The sequence below is a fragment of the Rutilus rutilus genome, assembly GCF_951802725.1.
Source record: "Rutilus rutilus genome assembly, chromosome: 3".
NCBI classification, from domain to species: Eukaryota; Metazoa; Chordata; class Actinopteri; order Cypriniformes; family Leuciscidae; genus Rutilus; species Rutilus rutilus.
The window spans coordinates 8,983,375-8,996,058 of NC_140211.1; the positions used below are offsets into that span (position 1 = coordinate 8,983,375).

Genomic DNA, 12,684 nt, shown 5'->3' on the forward strand with positions numbered 1-12,684 from the left:
CTTAAAGGCAACATTTTACATTTTCGCTTTATCCAAGTTTTTCCAACTATTATTTATATTTTATTTTATTTCAGCTTTATTTCAATTAACAGAAATGCTTTAATAGTTTTAGCAACTGATAATAACCCTGATTTGAGTTACACTGTATACGTTTATTTACGCTTTCATTTCTCTCTGTCTCTCAGGAATATGTACCGCCAACCAGTGGTGGAGAAGACAAGGGGACGCAGAAAGTATCCTCAATCTCAGAGCTGTTTCAGGTCCACGTCAACTTCCTGCGGGGAAAAGTGCGTCTTCTGCTGGCCAGTGCACCTGTCTGCCGTCAAGGTGTCAGCTGATACACAATTCAGGGCAAGAGTCAAACTAATTGAAGCTCCTCATATCAGGAGGCAGGATATGGACTATTACAAAGGATATGTCGCCGAAGTTTGAATTGACTGGGAGTTGTAGCACTTTGAAAGATTTACTCACAAAGGGAAAAGAATACATCCCCCAGAATGCTAAGCGCCCCCAATGGCTGTCTACTCACTGTGTGTCGAGCATTTGCAAACCCACCTGCGTTACCCGGCAAAAAATCAACCAGAAGACATCATAAAACTACAAGAAATCACTCCTCTTTCCCCATATGACTGATGCAACTTTCCCAGCTCGACTGGGAAGGGTTATCTATGACTCTTTAAACGTGTTTTGTATTGCTTATGAAATGTCATTGTCATTATTTATATAGATTATATATATATTTCCTAGAGCTGGAATCACTGGCTTTTGCAGGTTCTTCTCTGAAGCTATTCAAGAGAAAACCTCTCTTCCTCCATCCACCATGGCCTCAAGCACCTCCAAACGATGAACTGTTGATCGAGAAGACTATTTATCAATATTAATTATGCACTGTAGGTTTTATATTCATTTCCGTGTGTATGTGTGTGTGACTTTTTGAGAATGCTGCAGGGAATGTTTAAACTGTCAGAGGAGGAAGGTTGTAATGCTGAATTCTTACGGGTCAGTCGGGGTGAACAGGAAGAAGGACGAGATTGCTGCTTGTGTCGGGGGAATTGAAAGCTTTCGTGAGAGAGCTGATGAGGCTCTGCGTTTGCTCATGTCTGAATTACGCCGATGAGCGCGGCCTTGTACAGATAACGCTGGTGCCAGGAAAAATATTGATTAGTGTATGACGAACATCCTAGATTACTTCCACTTCACGCTCAACGCTGCATACTTTCCTTTGGGAAATGATCGTAAGGTTGACATTTTGTTTCTCTTTTTCTGTTTAACTTGTTTGTGTTTTTCGTAAATAGCCTGTTTTTTTTTTACATCTGTCAGTCAGTCACTGTCTGGGTGCAACAAAGTATGTTTGTAGATGTTTTTTCCTGTTATTTTGCTGTTGTGTGGTTCTTTCATCACAATGTTATTTGGTATTCAAATACAAAGTATTATTCTTAGCTAAAAACAAGGAGAGAGGAAGTTTTTCTTTTCGTCTTATGAAGCATCTCTGCTGAGAATACACTGCTCACCATTCTGTAAATACATTCATTTCCAAGGTGAACTTTTTTTTATAGCTATGATATGATAGAGTGAATATAGGCATACATTATGCCTAAGCCACAACTGGAGTATAAGTATTGCATTTTTGTCATGTTGTTTCCTCTGAAGGAATTTAGTCACACCACTAAATATTTTTGAACACAGTTTGTGTCATTCTTTTCGCCTTACCACCAACATTTCTGCTCTTTTACAGTCTGGTCAAGAATGGCTGGACAAACACTTTCATCCAGTAATACTTTCTGAAAGAAGATCGAATATATTACTGGTCAGTCAACAGCTGTCAGGTATCCTTGCATTCAGTTCAATTCAGATTTATTTGTATAACACTTTTCACAATACATATCATTTCAAAGCAGCTTCACTGGAAAATGCATGTTTCTACATTACAATTTAGAGTCATTTGTTATCAGAGGTGACTGTCAACATAATGTCCATATGTCAAAAATGTACAGTTAATAAGTAAGATAATACAAACCATGCAGTTAACTAACATCATGTATTCATTTAGGCAGAAACAATGAGCTCATTAAAGCAATTATTACAAGTTGTAATCGTAATGATTACAATATATTGAAAATTTGTCAGGAACTAGCTTTTCTGCATCAGAGACAGATAACGTGCCATAGCTTAGCAATGTTTCTGAGGTGGAAGAAGGCTGTTTTTGTAACATTTGAAATATGATTATCGAAAGACAAGTTGCTGTCTAATATAACACCCAGTTCTTTAACTGTGTAGAGGATGAAGTAACAGTACATCCGTCTCGATGCAAATTGTATTCTAAGATTCTCTGTACAGGTTTTTGGTCCAATAAGTAATACTTCAGTCTTATCCGAATTTAATAGAAGAAAATTACTGGTCATCCAGTATTTTATATCTTTAACACATAATTTAGAGATTTCATCTGGTAGTGGGAAACAATTCCATGTTTTCTAATAATATTACCAAGAGTGTATATTGAAAATAGCAGAGGGCCTAAAACAGACCCTTGTGGCACTCCATTATTTACTGATGTTAACTTGGATAATTCTCCATTGAAATAAACAAAATGATAACAGTAATCGATCTAAGAGTACGTCTTAATGTATAATGTCAAACACAGCACTAAGATCAAGTGAGATGCAGCCTTGGTCAGAAGCTAGAAGCAAGTAATTTGTAATTTTAACGAGTGCAGTTTCTGTGCTATAATGGGACCAGAATCCTGACTGAACTTTTTCATAGATATTATTATTGATAAATGTAGGTGTATAATGTATATACAGGAAGAGGGGGGGAAAGGCAGGAAGGTCCAACAATGTCTTTTTACTTGCCAGCACAACTGCTGCATGGTCATTAGTATACACACACACAAAAATAAATACATAAACTGTTTCTGAAAGGGGAAACATATGAAATGGCACATTTCCTTTTTACTTCTTGGTACACCAAAGCAATAAAGTTCATATGCAAACTCAAATGCAAGGCTTAATAGTTTTAGCTTCAGTCTGAACCAGACCAAAACACGTACCAAATAAAACAGACAACGCCTTTAAAGCACACCACAAACTTTACAATTAATGTTTATGAAGTCTTTGAATTTCCCATTTTTTGTGTTGATAACTGATACTGATCCTGGCTCTACGGGTTGGGATAAAACACCTTGATGTGGATGGCCGAGTTATTACGGGTGCGCGTAAGTGGCTCTCCAGCTTCATCTGGATCCTCGGGCTCCAGGTCGTCGATGAGCTCTACGGTGGATGTGTTGGCGGCCAGTTGCAGCGCACCCTGGCTGGACGTCTGAAGCTGTAGGGCGATGTTAATGGCCCGGTTGATAGCCAGTCCCAGACCGTGGATGCAGATTTCCCTATGAGCGTCCAGAAGTTTCTGACATCTCGCCAGCTGGGCCTTGAAGTCTGTTTTCATGTTGACGTAGACGTCGTTCCGTCGTTTGGGCAATTTGCGAGGCAGACGCTTGCGGAGGGTGTACTCCATCGGGTCCATCTCAAGAGACGAGCCCTCAGGGGCGGGCAGCACCATCGGGATGTGGGGTACAGAAGCTGACACTGGACTGCGTGGCTCGGCCATGACAAATCACTGGAAAAGCGATGTACAAAGAGAATCAGACGTGTTAATCAATGTTTAATGGTGATTTCTTCACAGAAGACATTTGTGTGCATACTGGCATTGTGTAACTGGTCCAACTCGAGGGGACTCGAACCAGCGTGGGAGGTACAAAGAACCGGCGGCACGTATGAATAATTCATTCCGGAATGGGACTCGGCTAGTCGCGCTGTATGTTACTGACTCACTGAACACGAGCCGACTCATACGAGTCTTTCGTTTGTGAATCTATATACACTGTTCGCTCTGTATGTTTTGAGTGTATGTTTTTTAGCATTACGGATTAATCGATATGCTACATACAATTATATTGTCGGTTTTTTTATTTTTTATTGTGAATCGTACCTTGAATTAGAATAGCTTGTTGTTGTTTTTTCAGCTCTACGCTAAATAGCTGGTAAATACACTGATCTTCGTTTCGGCGGGTCTGTCTTCTCTCCTCATATACCGGAAGTCCTCTCGCTTCTCACACAGGAACTGATACTTAAAGCCGTTCTGTTTGTTTACATAATACTATCCTGTTTTTGAAAATAATATATGAGCTTATTCCGTATACTGTATAGTTATAAATTGCTATAAAAATAAAATAAACATGTATAAAAAAAGGTTATATTTGTCTCCGTACCAGTATGAAACTAATCATTACTAAATGGGGAATATTGCGCTGTGAGTGTCTTTTATTTTGAAATTCATCCAGTTCCTCCGCGTAGTGTGTATGACTAGTGCAGTCACTCAGCGTTGGATTACTAGACGTAAACTAAACTCAATGAAATCTTTTTCGTTTGTAAGGTCTTTTTAATTCACTGTCTATCTAGTTTCATTTAAACCATGTCGGACACATGGAGTCACATCCAGGCGCACAAAAAGCAGCTGGATTCCCTGCGAGAGAGGCTGCAGAGGAGAAGAAAAGACCCAACTCAGCTGGGCACTGGTGTGTTGACTAACTTCTTTACATGCTATGAGATCTGCAAAACGATTAACTGTGTCTTAAGTGGTATTTGATTTACTTGTTAATGAAATATAACTGCCCAGAAATGTGATGAGAGTTACCACGTTGATGCTGATACAATCAGCTTTATTTGCTTGCCTTTAAGTGCTGAACATTGAGAACACACAGGATTCTGTCAGAACAGAATAAGTGATGTTAAAAAAAACTAATTGAGGATTTGAAGATGTGTCAAAGAAAGAATGAACCAGGTTTCAACCATTATTTCTGCAGTAAGTGAATTAGTGAGTATATGGTGCCACCTACTGTATATGCATTTAGTTCTGGTTTTTATTTTAGCAGAGGTTGGAGGTGTTGAGGGTGGATCTGCAAGGAGCGACAGTCCCGGACCGGCTCTCCAGAGTCCTCCACAGGTGGAAGATGAACAGCCTCCCGATCCAGAACTAGAGAAGAGACTGCTGGGATACCTGTCCGAACTGAGTCTTTCTCTGCCTACTGATTCCCTAGCAATCACCAACCAACTAAACACTGTAAGAGCTGTGAACGTGCTTTTGTACTCTACCAGTCACACATCTGCTGTTACTGTTTTCCACATTTTAGAAAAATAGTAAAGTTGTCAGAACTGTGAAGTATATGGATTATGAGAAACATAAATTGAGTCACACATTTTATTGTGAATGCTCCAGACACACTCATATCTGTGTTATTGTGTTTCTATGTCCCTGTTTACTCCTGGTATTAAGATGCGTTTTGGTCGATCGGATCACAAGTAGACGATGAAGACACATATACGTTTACACCTGGTGTCTCTTTTGTTCACTTTCAACCACTTCTGTCCTGATTTCCTTGAGGGAGGGGTCTATAGGTGGTAAATGTATGGGCTTTTTCAGATCTTTTGCTCTAATGGACAAAAAAATAAGCCATTTACATATGATCACGACCGGAGACGACGGAAAAACACATGGAGAGCATCAGCTTTAGTTTCTGCTCTGACAGTCACAAGATCAGCCGAACGCTGTGAGTGTGTGTTAGAAATCAGGAATGGTGAGAGAACATTGTGCTTGACACGTTTTTCATCTCCAAACCAAACTTGGGTCTTCAGCCGACAGAGTTTAAATCCTGTCTGTCTAGCTGCTTCCCATAATGTTACGCATGAGGTCAGTAGACGGAGAGAAGACGGTCTTTTGTGGCTGTTCGAACACATTCGTCCACATGAGCATTTACACTACAAAAGCAATCCGGTCAAATGTGTTTTTGACTCCCTCTGGAAGTGGTGGAAAGTGGACAAACTCCAAACGGTTTAGACTCCATTTACACCTGTATTTAGCGTCGTCCACTTGTGATCCGATCGACCAAAACTCATCATGCTACCAGGTGTAAACAGGGCCTGTGTTCTTCTTTAATTCTTCCCTCTCACTCTTCCTTATTTGCTCAGTCTGAGTCTGCAGTTTCCCATGCCTGCATCCAAAGTCTCCTCCTCAAATTTTCTGCTCAAGAGCTAATCGAAGTTCGTCAGCCATCCATCGCTGCCTCCTCGTCCTCTTCCTCGTCCACCCTCGTCACTTCTGTCGACCACACCAAACTATGGGCTATGATTGGCAGCGCAGCCCAGCCGCAAAGAACCGCCGTTAAAAGAAAAGGAGATGACATCATTCATCAAAAAAGAGCCCCAGGCTCCTCCCCTTTGCTTCAAGCTCCATCTTCCCCTCCCAAGAAGTCCTCTATCTCACTGGCTCCTGCCTCAAACTCCCAGCTAACCGGATCCTCTGGGCTCGGGGGGGGCGGACCTGAGAAAAAGGGGCGGAGCAATAAAGTGCAAGCTTCTCACCTGGACATGGAGATCGAGAGTCTACTGAGCCAGCAGTCCACTAAGGAACAGCAAAGCAAAAAGGCATAATACCTAAGTAGCAAATCACTCAAGCTTTGACTATTTGTATGTATGTGGAGTCTCATGTATGCATGCTTGTGCGTCAGGTGAGCCAAGAGATCCTAGAGCTATTGAACACCAGTTCAGCGAAGGAACAGTCGATCGTGGAGAAGTTTCGCTCGCGAGGCAGAGCTCAAGTGCAGGAGTTCTGTGATTACGGGACTAAAGAAGAGTGTGTGCAGTCGGGGGACACACCACAGCCCTGCACCAAGCTGCACTTCAGGTCAGTTCACACTCACACAGTATTAAACCATAATAAACAACAATGCACACACACTCACACAAATTCTATTTCTTCTCTGCATTTCTCCTCTTCCTCTAGCTTGCTTCCTAATCTAGTTGTCTAATAAACCTGCCATTGTATATTACTATTATTATTGGCTCTTTGACAAATCACTTTTGTGTAAGTCACTTTGGATAACAGCCTCTGCTAAATGCATAAATGTAAATAACTAAACACCATATACATTTTATATAAATGAAAATAGAGATAGAGATAATGGTAATCATAATAGTCATGTTTTCTTTTTATTTATTAAACATAATAATAGGATCTGAACACTTTTTTTTTTTTTTTTTTGCCTTTTTATTTGTTATTTGGTCTTGAAAGGTTTTAATTCACCCTTACACAAATTAAGGCCTAAAAAAGGTCTTAAATCAGTGCAGAACGTCTTAAATTCATAAAGATGTGGTATTAAATGTTGCATGCATTGCAAACATCTTCCTCAGTATTTGTTGTCCTGTTTTCCAAAACAAATATCTAAACATCTTTGAATCAAGATGCAAATGTAAAATGAAGTCTTGAAAATGTAGTGAGTTTATTCTCCGGTAATAGTATCATGTAAAATTTATTTCCATATTCTAGTGGTTGGAAGCAGAGCAATTCAAGCTAAAATAAATTGAATAGTAACGGATATCTGTTGTAAGTTGTTTTTTGCAAAGTCTGAAGTGTTGCTAATACAGCTCAATGTGTTTCTCCCAAGACATTTACCTTTAGAGAACATATTGACATTGTGTTCCCTTCAGTTTATTCAATTAAAATGTCTTTACATGGTCTTAAAAAGGTCTTTAAATAGTCTAGTTCAACCTAAAATGAAAATTAGGTCATCGTTAACTCACCCTGGTTTTGTTCTAATGCCGTATTCCGTTTTTTCTTTTTCGGACCACAAAAGGAGTATTAAAAAGATGTCCCTCTCGTCTATATAATGGCAGTGAATGGCAACCAGCGTCAAGCTTTTAAGAAGAGACGCAAAAGTATCACAGAATGGTCTAATGCGACAAATGCCATATATTCCAAGTGTTCTGGGGGTTTACGATAGGGTTCGGTGAAAAACAAACCAAAATTGAATATACTGTTTAATGAAAATCCTGCGGTGGCCGAGAGAGCTCAACATGCTGTAACTGTAGAAAACACATGTGAATAGAAAAAACACCAGCAAATTAAGAAAACATGTTCATCAGTTTGACAACACACGTGCTGCAAAAATACTCACAACGCAACCAAATACAGAAACGCTGCAAATACGCACAACAAGTGACTAACCTGGCTGGGACATGCTTGTTGATTATTTGCAGAGCGTTTCTGTATTTGGTTGCGTAAGTGCCAGCAGGAAATGTGTCTTTTTTCCACTTTTGTGGTCTGAAAAAGAAAGAAAGACATACTGCATTAGAACAACACCAGGGTGAGTAAATTACGACTTTTCATTTTATGGTGAACCCTTCGAATGTACCTTTATAAAACCTGTAAAAGCCATGCTCATTCAAATGTGACTTTCTTAGGCGAATCATCAACAAACACACAGACGAGAGCCTGGGCGACTGCTCCTTCCTGAATACTTGTTTCCACATGGACACTTGTAAATATGTGCACTATGAGATTGACAGTCCTCCTGAGGCCGAGGGTGATGCCCTGGTCCTGCAGGCTGGGGCCGCTGAGCTCGGACTGCACTCCACCGAGGAAGACAGCAACGTTGGCAAGCTGTTTCCTTCACAGGTACAGTATCGGACAAATTGCCCTGTTCCACTGCTTCTGTCAATCTATAATAAAATTGATTTGAAACTGAAAATACCCAAAACCAATATAATATAGTAATATAGAATTAGGCTTAGTTTCTTGATGTGTTTCTAATCTGTAATTGCTTTCAGATCCTCTTCTATTACACATTTGCTGTTCTCGCATTTATCCGCAAATTCAAAAAATAATTTTCGTTTTGATTTCAATGGTTAAAACTGCATTTTTATTTTAAGACGCACTACTGTTCAAAAGTTTGTGGTTGGTAAGATTATGTAATCATTTAATGTTTTCTAAACAGGCTGCATTTATTTGAGTTTAATACAGTAAGGACAGTTTAAAATAACTGTATTTTTTAAAATATAATTTATTTCTGTGATCAAAGCTGAATTTTCATTATTATCAATGTTGAGAACAGTTGTGCTGATTCATATTTTTATGGAAATTGTGACAGATTTTGTTCAGGATTCTTTGATTAATAGAAAGTACAAAAGAACAGAATTTATTTGAAATATACATTTTTACTCTCACTTTTGATAAATGTAATGCATCCTTGCTGAATAAATAAAATTAAAAAATATATATTTTATTTTTTTTATCTTACCGACCTCAAATCTTTGAAAAGTAGTGTAGACTAACGTTCAAAGGTTTGGGGTCTATTTATCAATGAATCCTGAAAAAATTTAAACATTTACACAAAAATATTAATTAGCTCAACTGTTTTCAACATTGATAATAATCAGAAAAGTTTCGTAAGCAGCAATTCAGCATATTAGACCAATTTCTGAAGGATCATGTGACACTGAAGACTGGAGTAATGATGATGCTTTGCATCACAGGATTAAATTATATTTCAAAATATATTAAAATAGAAAACAGTTCTTTTCACAATATTACTGTAGTTTTGATCAGACTTTCAAAAGCATTAAAAAAATCGTACCAACCTCAAACTTTTAAATGTGGTAGTGTATAACCGATACATGCCCTTTGACCTTATCTCAGTGGATTTGCTGTGACATCCGTTATCTGGATGTGTCCATCCTGGGGAAGTTTGCAGTGGTGATGGCCGACCCGCCGTGGGACATTCACATGGAGCTTCCCTACGGAACGCTCACAGACGACGAGATGAGGAAACTCAACATTCCTATTCTGCAGGATGACGGTTTCCTCTTCCTCTGGGTGACAGGAAGGTACGGGCTCTGGGGGATCGGGGCACACAAAGCTTCTTGAGACACTTTTATCTCGGTGTAATCAAACCATGTCGCGTCACTAAATAAAGGTAAACCTGAATACAAAAAGTAGTGATCATCGCATAGATGAATTTGATATATCAGAGTTACAACAGCTTTCAACAACTCTGCACACTTGATCAAACTGAGTCTAAATACATTTTTCATTATAGTATGCATGCCATAAGAGGAGTTAATAATAATAATACATTTTATTTTTTAATGCGCTTTTCTCACACCCAACGTGCTAACAGAGTAAAAGACAAGAAAAACACAAATAATACAGTGAATGATACAACAAACAATTTAAAACAAAACAATATAAAACAAGACTATACCCTGATTCGCATCTAACACTAAGACATGATAAGCAATTTCTTAAAACGTTTCTTAAAACAGCTTAATGTGTGTTATGTATGAATAAATGATCTGAACGGTTTGAAAGGAGGTGATGTAATGCCTGGAAACGATCCAAATGCAGGTCAACAATAGTTTATGTTCTGTCTTCACAGAGCTATGGAGCTGGGCAGAGAGTGTCTGAGCCTATGGGGGTAGGAGATTCTACATGTGGAAAAATGTGAAGTGATGGTGATCTCTTTAAATGGAACTAAATCAGTAAATGAAATCTTTTAATCTGTTTCTGTCACTCAATCAGCTATGAGCGTGTGGATGAGATTATCTGGGTGAAGACTAACCAGCTTCAGAGGATCATTCGTACCGGAAGGACTGGACATTGGCTGAATCACGGCAAAGAGCATTGCTTGGTACGTGTGAGAATATACACTACAGTTCAAAACGTTTGGAGTCAGGAAGATTTTTTTTTGAGGTCGGTAAAATGTTTTTGAAAGGACTCTGTTCTGCTCACCAAGACTGCATTTATTTGATCAAAAACACAGTAAAAACAGTAATATTGTGAAATATTATTAAGATATTTAAAAATGTAATTTATATCCTTTGATCAAAGCTGAATTTTCAGCATCATTACTCCAGTCTTCTGTGTCACATGACCCTTCAGAAATCATTCTAATATGCTGATTTGCTGCTCAAGAAACATTTCTGATTATTATCTATGCCGAAAACATCGATGTGTTTTTGTTGCAATGTCAGTCTTTGATGCTTTTGATCAGTTTAATCTCTTTGATCTCTTTCTGTTTGTTTGTTCAGGTGGGAGTAAAAGGAAACCCACAAGGTTTTAACAGAGGTCTTGATTGCGATGTTATAGTGGCAGAGGTCAGTCATAACCAATAATACTGATAAAGCAGTGATGAATTTAAAGTGCCCCTGTTATGCTATTTTAAAAGTTCCTAATTTTGTTTTAGAGTCTCCTACAACAGGTTTACATGCATCCAAGGTCAAAAAACACTTTCATTTTCTCATAATATACATTGCACATCACCTCATTTCTCTCTAAAATCCCTCCTTTCTGAAAGTCTACTCAGCTCTGATTGGTCAGACAATCCAGTCTGTTGTGATTGATGTCAGAAACTAAACAACCATTATCATATCTGAATATATTAACAGTAACGATGGTGTCGGTTTTACCGTATCAATTCCAGTGCGAGTCCTCGTTCTCTTGAAGAGCATCACAGTGGATTCTCAGCGCTGAAAACAGCGTCTTCTCGACATGAACAACACGAACCAAACTCTTCCAGTCTCAGCTACAACTACAGTGTTTGAGGGTCAAAGTAGACGCTGTTCACGGGCAGCCAATGAACACCATAGACTGGCATTATGCAAATGTGTTACATTGTTACGTAGGTTTGTAACAGGAAGTGAGACCTGAATTGCTAACGACTCGTTTCAACAGATCAGAATCGATTATTTAATTTAGGAGACACTAACTTTATTTGTTATAAAGCAATATTACTCACTGCATGAAAGATAATATTTGAAAAAGCATATTAGGGGCACTTTAAAAGTCTGTGATGATCAGTACACTAAATTATCTGTATTATCTGTTTCATCTGTCTACACAAAAGGTCCGCTCCACAAGTCATAAACCAGATGAAATCTATGGGATGATTGAGCGTTTGTCTCCGGGCACAAGAAAGATTGAATTGTTTGGTAGACCACACAATGTGCAGCCCAACTGGTGAGTCGGACATTCCGGAGCTTTCTTGATTTCCAAATCACTTATAAGACAGAGTTACAGAGTGTTATTATCAGATGTGCTGTTGTCTTCCTTATTAACTCACTTGTTATCTTTCTCGTTTGTTTTCCAGGGTAACTCTTGGTAATCAGTTGGACGGTATTCACCTTTTAGACCCTGAAGTAGTGGCACGTTTTAAAAAGCGCTACCCCGACGGAGTCATTTGCAAACCTAAAAACATGTGAGGACTGGACTAGTGAGAGAATGTACAGCTGCTGGATGAACTCTGCCACAGGAACAGACTTTTGTACCACTTTGCTTTTTTCAATAAAAATGCTGAACCACATTTTTAGTTGTCTTTCCTTACAGATTGATAATAATTTCACAGATAATTTTTTCAAGTCGGTATGAAATGGAAGTTCCGACAGTCTTTTCTTCCCTATTGTGACTATATCCAAGTAAATTATTGTCTTAAACAAGAAAAAATTTAGGACGGGGCTTGATTTTGTCCCTCAGGAATTGATTGGATCATTGTGGTTTGCGATTGGTCGATCTCTTGTGAGTGACAGGTTGCCCCTCCCTCGCGCCAGAAGAAATATTGTCACAAGGAGGGGAAGTTTGATTAAAGATTATGAATTTGAATTATGGTGCAACTTTTCTAAAAGAATAGCATAAAACAACTTGTTTCTTTTTGACAGTTTTATTGCTTTACAATCATCAATGAAAGCAAAAGTACATGTGATGTTTTTATTCTATTATAATTTAGTTTAGTTGCTGTCTTTTTACTCATTACAATTGTTATTTCTTTAGAAAATGTATTTACACATTGTTTCATACAAAACA

The 12,684-nt window shown here is 38.6% G+C and overlaps 3 protein-coding genes across 7 annotated transcripts in view; 2 read left to right on the forward strand and 1 right to left on the reverse strand.

The window, feature by feature from the left end:
- Nucleotides 1-1,005, forward strand: part of epoa (erythropoietin a) — a 25,848-nt gene extending 24,843 nt beyond the window's left edge. For both annotated transcript variants that reach the window (XM_084403520.1, XM_084403519.1), the window contains exon 5: nt 186-1,005. In XM_084403520.1, coding sequence (XP_084259646.1) covers nt 186-338 — 153 coding nt within the window. In that variant the 3' untranslated portion in view covers nt 339-1,005. The remainder of the gene's footprint in view (nt 1-185) is intronic.
- Nucleotides 996-12,188, forward strand: mettl3 (methyltransferase like 3). Of its 4 annotated transcripts, XM_084403515.1 has the most exons (13): nt 996-1,235; nt 1,736-1,826; nt 4,455-4,570; nt 4,925-5,115; nt 6,021-6,476; nt 6,560-6,735; nt 8,292-8,505; nt 9,526-9,713; nt 10,265-10,303; nt 10,408-10,516; nt 10,917-10,982; nt 11,732-11,844; nt 11,975-12,188. In XM_084403515.1, exons 3-13 carry the CDS (start codon nt 4,468-4,470, stop codon nt 12,084-12,086), a joined length of 1,767 nt encoding a protein of 588 aa, XP_084259641.1. In that variant the 5' UTR covers nt 996-1,235; nt 1,736-1,826; nt 4,455-4,467; the 3' UTR covers nt 12,087-12,188. The 4 variants fall into 4 exon arrangements, with proteins under 4 accessions (XP_084259641.1, XP_084259642.1, XP_084259644.1 ...); XM_084403516.1 differs by lacking the exons at nt 996-1,235; nt 1,736-1,826 and adding an exon at nt 3,251-3,747; XM_084403518.1 differs by lacking the exons at nt 996-1,235; nt 1,736-1,826 and adding an exon at nt 3,251-3,747 and having other exon boundaries at nt 4,928-5,115.
- pop7 (POP7 homolog, ribonuclease P/MRP subunit) lies at nt 2,609-3,603 on the reverse strand (the record flags this gene model as incomplete). The annotated part of the gene is made up of 1 exon (XM_084403521.1): nt 2,609-3,603. The coding sequence occupies one exon, from the start codon at nt 3,601-3,603 to the stop codon at nt 3,157-3,159; it is 447 nt and encodes a 148-aa protein (XP_084259647.1). The 3' UTR covers nt 2,609-3,156.
- Nucleotides 12,189-12,684: the final 496 nt, after the last annotated feature.

Coding starts and splice junctions, on each gene's coding strand:
- mettl3 (XM_084403515.1), top strand. CDS start 4,468: ATGTCGGACACATGGAGTCACATCCAGGCGCACAAAAAGCAGCTGGAT. Junction 9,714..10,264: donor TTCCTCTGGGTGACAGGAAG/GTACGGGCTCTG, acceptor CTGTCTTCACAG/AGCTATGGAGCTGGGCAGAG. Junction 10,304..10,407: donor GAGTGTCTGAGCCTATGGGG/GTAGGAGATTCT, acceptor TCACTCAATCAG/CTATGAGCGTGTGGATGAGA.